This window comes from Aricia agestis, chromosome 13, assembly GCF_905147365.1.
Source record: "Aricia agestis chromosome 13, ilAriAges1.1, whole genome shotgun sequence".
In the NCBI taxonomy this organism is placed as follows: domain Eukaryota; kingdom Metazoa; phylum Arthropoda; class Insecta; order Lepidoptera; family Lycaenidae; genus Aricia; species Aricia agestis.
Window position 1 is genome coordinate 11635268 of NC_056418.1, and position 6503 is coordinate 11641770.

General features: G+C 37.0%; 1 protein-coding gene and 1 long non-coding RNA gene across 3 annotated transcripts in view; both read left to right on the forward strand.

Moving 5' to 3' along the window:
• The window catches only part of LOC121733053 (fibronectin type III domain-containing protein 5), a 171328-nt gene extending 169228 nt beyond the window's left edge, over nucleotides 1-2100 (forward strand). For both annotated transcript variants that reach the window (XM_042123152.1, XM_042123153.1), the window contains exons 8-9: nucleotides 333-520; nucleotides 776-2100. In XM_042123152.1, the coding sequence (XP_041979086.1) occupies nucleotides 333-520; nucleotides 776-989 (402 nt within the window). In that variant the 3' untranslated portion in view covers nucleotides 990-2100. The remainder of the gene's footprint in view (nucleotides 1-332; nucleotides 521-775) is intronic.
• A 3058-nt stretch (nucleotides 2101-5158) lies between these two features.
• LOC121733058 lies at nucleotides 5159-5867 on the forward strand. Its single transcript, XR_006036484.1, has 2 exons — nucleotides 5159-5439; nucleotides 5701-5867. It is a non-coding gene; the product is annotated as an uncharacterized LOC121733058 (long non-coding RNA).
• Nucleotides 5868-6503: the final 636 nt, after the last annotated feature.

The window sequence follows — 6503 nt, forward strand, 5'->3', positions numbered from 1 at the left end:
GGGATCGGACGAGATTCATTATAAGTAAAATTTTATTTCGAAGTTTCAACAACGACGGAGTGAAAAATCCTAAGCACCTTACTTAGCGCCTCTGAATCATATTCATGAGATATCGAAATTGTACCCTTATTTTGACTTTTTCATTGCTTGACAATAATGTATTCTCATTGGATATTTCAACAATTTTTGAATTGTCGAAGTTTTACGTGGTAGAGCCATGCTTCGGCATGAATAGGCCGGCACGACCGGAGAAATACCACGGGCTCACAGAAAACCGGCGTAAATGCTCTATATCATAAAAAAAACCTATTACACACATCTATCGTTTTCAGCACATGCGTTGGTCGCACACACACACGCAGAGCCTAGAGTGCGAGGAGCATTTGCTGGCGCGGTGTAATCGACCGCGCGTGAACTCCGCTATATTCGTCTCCGCTGAGCCCACCGGCTTCGCTGGATTCGATCCCAGCGAATTCCTCAGGCGACACGGCTCGCAGTCCAAATTGTGCCGTAAGGCGAGGTAATTGTTGTTTGTTTCGAATGTGCCATTGAGTCTTTTTGCTCATGTGAGAATCGTAAGTCTTCATCTTCATATATGTCCTTTGTAATAAAAACTCTTACGGATATGCTATCGGATAGTCTTTGCTAAATCGTAAACTGAAAATCAAAAGTAATAATCACATAAACAAGATCCTGCACCCAAACCAAAGACAATTTACACTGCATAGACGCAAAATACATGAGTATGCCTTAACGGTTTATTATTTTTTCACAGATCTGCAGATAATATTCCACTTACAACGATGAGCGATTCATCAGAACGCCTCTGCAAAGCCAAACCTCCGAGGGAGGAAACAATCAACGAAGAAGGAAAATCTGATGACAGTGGTAGCGTAGAAACTGTCAAACACTTTGGCTTACCAATTCTCTCTGTTTCCGGACCTTCCCCCCCAGACGAGGACTACGACCAGATAGACGAGTACCTGTAGCATTTCCATACCAGTTTCCAGCTCAAATATGTGCTGGAAAAGATGAGGCCGCCCTGGCCCAGCCCTGCACAAAGCCCTTCAACTGAAAAACTAAGTCACGTCATTTTGCACTGAACTCTACGGATGTCCTTCGAAGTGTCTCTAATTTTAAAAGTGAACTTTTCGAGTGCTTTGGAACAATTCAAAAACTCTTAGATCTATAGCTCTTCAAAGTGTGTCTTGATGAGGGACCATAGTTTACGGATGGTTTTCATCGGAATATCTTATCAGTGAATCTACTTTTAACGAGGAATTTATCGTGTGTTTAGTACTAGCTAACATATTTCAAGTTTATAGATTTATCGATCCTCTAGAATAAGGAATGCACAAAATTATATCAAGATTTATTCGACGAATGTGGTGCCACTTAACTTCTAATGTGTCTGATAGTTTTAATCGTAAAATTCTAATTATAACGGGAGTCTGTATCTTTAAAATATTTAGATGCTAGCTCATAATATTCTCTTTATTCTTAGAAAATTCATGTGTCTATAAGACTCTGTACATAGTCTTTGCGCTACTAGTGTAGAATCGAAGGTTGAACTTTGGTCCAATGAATCGTATAACCACGAGCACAGATGGTGTCTTAGGTTAAGTTTACAGAACTATTAAGTATATGCTTGGGAAACTTTTGAGAGAGTATTTTGTAAATATCCATATCAATGAATCTAAAATATCCCGTCGCATCGGCAGTTCTTGTTTGTTTTGTGTCAATTAATTTCGATCCTTCTAGACGTACTTAAGGTTGCCTACGGCACTAATTAGGTAATAACCTTTAATATTCTAAGTGTCTTTTTATTCTTAACTGGTGTTAAGGGACCAGACAAGAGAGATAGTCCGGTAGGCATAGAATCTAAGAGAGTGACGACATCAAGAGTAAATATCCGTACAGAAGCGAAAGTTCCTATAAGAGCAAACGTTTTTTTGGAAACGCGATGCTCTTGCTAAAGGTACAATACATATTATGTTCGGTTAGGATTAAGTGAGAATAACTAGTATTAATACCAGTTTTGAAGCTAAGACTATAATATTATTCCCTCCACTATTTATAAATTATTTTGTGGACAAATATAAATGTTTTATTATGATTCGCAAGGCAGACCTTACTTTCTTAGATAAGATTATTATTATTTATGCCACGCCTTTCAGTGTTAAGCATCCAATTTTTTTTTTCGTTTTCTAGATAAGTATATTAGGTACTAATATTTAAGTTAATATAATGTTATGTTTGTAAAAGACGTTTTTAATCTTATGTCATGAAAATATTAACATAATTTTTACGTAAAAGAAAAAAACATTATTTTAATTCACATGGTTTAAAGAGTTACGTGTATTTTTACCCAACTGTTTAAAGGGTAATATTTTTTTAAGTTCAAAAAGATGAAAGAGCACTGCCCTTTACAAAAAGGAAAGAATTTCTTACTATAATGGGATTAGTTATAATTTAAAAAGGCATTGAAAGAACCCTATTTAATATTGATGTTAAAATTAATAGTTTTAACGCATTTTAAGTAAATTTTTATTAACAGTTAATTGTGTAAGGTTTTTTTTAATAAATTATTCCATGATCCCCAATTTGATGTTTAAATTTTTAGACTTTGACATTACGAGTAAATTTAAGACCTACTTTATAACAGTGAATAACAACATTAATTATGAAATGTTGGAAAAAGACTGTGAAAGCTTAAATTAAGCTTGTTGTCCGTTAAGTCCTTTTAGTCTTGACGGACGTTGTTCGTGAGTCCACATCCTGAAGATGCTCCGGTGTTGGGGCGAAACGCGCGTCGAGGTTTTCAACCTGCATGGTGGTGAGGGGTCTTGCACGGATTTGCCAACATTATTGCTTGTGTGGTGGTGGTGTTTGCAAGTTCTTGCATGCGAGTGTACGCATAGGCAGTGTGGGAGCAGGGAGGTGCTGTACGCATACCTATGCGTACACTCACTCATTTACTTAAAGGTGGAAGTTGTATTCGCAGAATATTGCTAAAAATAATAACAAACTAAATTTAAACTATGGATTTCCGCAAAGTAACGCCTGATTCCATTAACTACTATGAAAGCTAATAATATTATGATGATCTTAACACTAATTACTGTACAGCTTACCCTTTACATGCCTAACTTACTCTTAGTTAAAACTGCGTCAATTATTAAATCAATTTTTGCAGCCATCCGTTTTAAATACGGTTCTTTCATTGCCGACATCTTCTTAAGGATACTTAAAATAAATAAGCCAAAGCTGTATGTTAATATAGTGCACCAGTGTAGCGAGTGAAGTGAGTTTAGTATAAAATAGCCTTATACATTAAACTTATAGAAATTCATTACCTATGTCATACTAGCGGTTGGCGAGTGGCTTTAGGGCGCAGCGGGCGCGCAACGAATACGTCGCGAAGACGCTGCGGCTGCGCATCGAGGACGTCGACAAATACGCAACGTTTGTGTGTTTGCAGCAAGCTTAGGGCACTTTTCTTGTTATGTGTGTCGGTAACCGCGTGCGGATCTGGTCCGCATGTGGATGACAACGTGGCCGAGCGCGTGTTGCCCACATGACAAAAAACATATAATCTATGAAATTATAGGGTTCGCAAAATTCCCACGCGTTGCATCAGCGTTGTGTCGACGCAGCGCTGCCGTTGCGTTGTTTTACATAGTACAAATAACCAAGGTGTTCACTCGACGCACTGCGTCATCGCAACGCACACAAGACGGACAGCAGCCTCCGAGACGAAGCGGGAGAGTGAGTTGACGTTAAGACTGCTTGGTAATAACGCTGCGGTGACGCAGCGCCCCGTGTGGCCGGTTATGCATCAAACGGCAGCGCTTCGTCGACGCAACGGTGACGCAATGCGCCGTGTGGTCTGGCTCTTACAAAATACGTCGCGGACGCACAACGACATAGCACCGTTCTTGCTTATCGTTGTGCGTCTGCAACACAGACACTTGCGCGGCGCGGCTGCGTGCCCGTCCCGTCCCGATGCTGCTCGCCAACCGCTAGTATAATAAGGGCCTTTTAGTGTCATTTGAGTCATCTGTTAGTTAAATCAATGTATTTTGGATTATCTTGTGCCAACATTGCACTACTTACAATGTTCAGTGTGAACTGAATTTACCCAGGTATCCCGCAAACTTAACCGTTCTTCACAATAGATTCGAACAGAGTACTAAAATTGTACACAGAACATTTTCAGTCTTTTTTTTAATAGAATTTGCGATTTAATAATTAATAATGATACAGTACAGTACTGAGCAATTTTTTAATACAAACTGTATACTGTACATTTTAAAAAGATTAGAGGAAAAGTGTTTCGCAACGAAATCTTTAAGTATTCAAAACGTTGATTTTCTCATTTATTTGTATAGAACTTCTAAAATCTAAGCTCTTATTCAATTGAAGGATTCCGAAACCCTACTAAATCAAAGTCAATCAGAGAACTAAAATAATTGGTTAAATTGACATTGTGGGACACGACGTTTCTCAGAACTGAAATGGATTTAGGAAGCCTATTTTTAAATAAAAAACTTTTTGGTTACTACTTTGCTCTATAACATACTGGTATTTAAGATTGATGAGTGATTAAGATGAGTAGGATTAATTGGTGGGTTTATATTGCAACGTAATGTGGCAATGCAAAAGCCATTCAAAATAAGCAGCATCAGAATAGGCAGCATCACAGGTGGCAAGTCAATTCAATGCGTATCTTCTTGAGTAGTAAGTGAAATTCCGTTTTGAATGGTCCATTTACAAATATTTCAACAGATTTCAACTCATTATCTCGTCGCGTTGCAATACACTGACCCTTATAATACTTATCGTGTTCTGCAGACATCATTAATAATATTATCATTTACCTCCCTTAGAGCCTGTTTCACCACTTTCTGATAAAGTGCCGGATAGGCTATCCACAACTTATTTGACCAATTCTCCATGTGTCAAGTTAAGTGGTGGATAGCCTATCCAGCATTTATCAGGAAGTGGTAAAACAGGTCGTTAATAATTTGTAATTCAAATAGCAATTTGCATCATTTCTTACTAGAACAAAACTATAATATTATCAACATTAGATGCTAGTACATAGAAAACTACCAAAAAACCAAAGGTTTATAATAATAATAATAAATAAAAAACTTTATAATATGAATGTATAATAAGCCAAGATTCAGTACTTGTAAAAAACACAAACAAAATGTTTTTCGATGTAAAGACACATCTAGAAATTTAAATCTTTCGGCAAAATAACGAAGGTTTTGAAACGTTACAGATGTGTACATTATTTTCATATCAACAAGTAAAATACGAATATATACATTATACATCCAAATATTTTAATAATTATCCATTTTAAATACTCAGGATGTTCATTTAAAAGCCATATTTTAATATAACACATTAAATTTCCATTTAGACATAGTAAAAGGAGGGGAAGTAAGTTATCTTCATACAAAGGCACCGCGCGCGGCTTGTATGTATGCGCCATAGTATCAATGCGTCGCCACGTACCGCACACAACAAAATCTTGTTTGACGAGAGTTGTTTGAGAGAGAGAGAGACGAGATTTTGTTGTGTGCCGTACGTGGCGACGCATTGACACTATGGCGCACACATACAAGCCGCGCGCGGTGCCTTTGTATGAAGATAACTTACTTCCCCTCCTTTTACTATGATTTAGAGGTGTATTTCTCGTAGCTTTTACATGATATAAAATATTTTAATAGATGTTTCCAGGTGTACATATCTGTCATTCTTATATCAAGGCTCATATTTACACTGTAAATTACTTCTATCTGGTATAGTGTATTTATTTATCTATTTATCATAATAAATAAAATTTAAATATTCTATGTGGTTTTATTTCAATGTAAAAAGTTTCGTAGTGCAATAGGTTCACAAAAATGTTATTGTGTGAGTAAGTATCAGTTAGAAACATAAAGTTAATATACCTAGCGGAATAGAGGAACAAAGGCCTGAGCAAGCGAGATGTCACTATCAGTGACACTGCGTCGTAAAAAGAGACGTGTGATACATGAGAGCAGAACCAATTTTTTTCATCTGTTTGACATCCAGTCGGCACTTATCGGTATATTGACAATTTAATCTCTTTGAAAGATACTTGTGTAACGTTAATAAATTTTTATACACAGACGTAAATCAATTTCGGTTTCGTTTGACAGCTCGAGATTGTTGCTCTATTCCGCTAGGTATATTAACTTTATGGTTAGAAATGAATAAGCAAAGTCTACTGAGTGCGGTGAAGATATTTTGATAACAATATTTTAGACATATTTTACACTCTTAGGGCCTGTTTCACCACTTCCTGATAAGGTGCTGGATAGGCTTATTTGACAGATTCTCCATACTCTATCTATCAAGTAAAGTGGTAGATAGCCTTATCAGGAAGTGGTGAAACAGGCCCTTAATATTATAAATGTAAAAGTGTGTCTATCTGTTATCTCTTCACGCCCAAACCGCTGAAC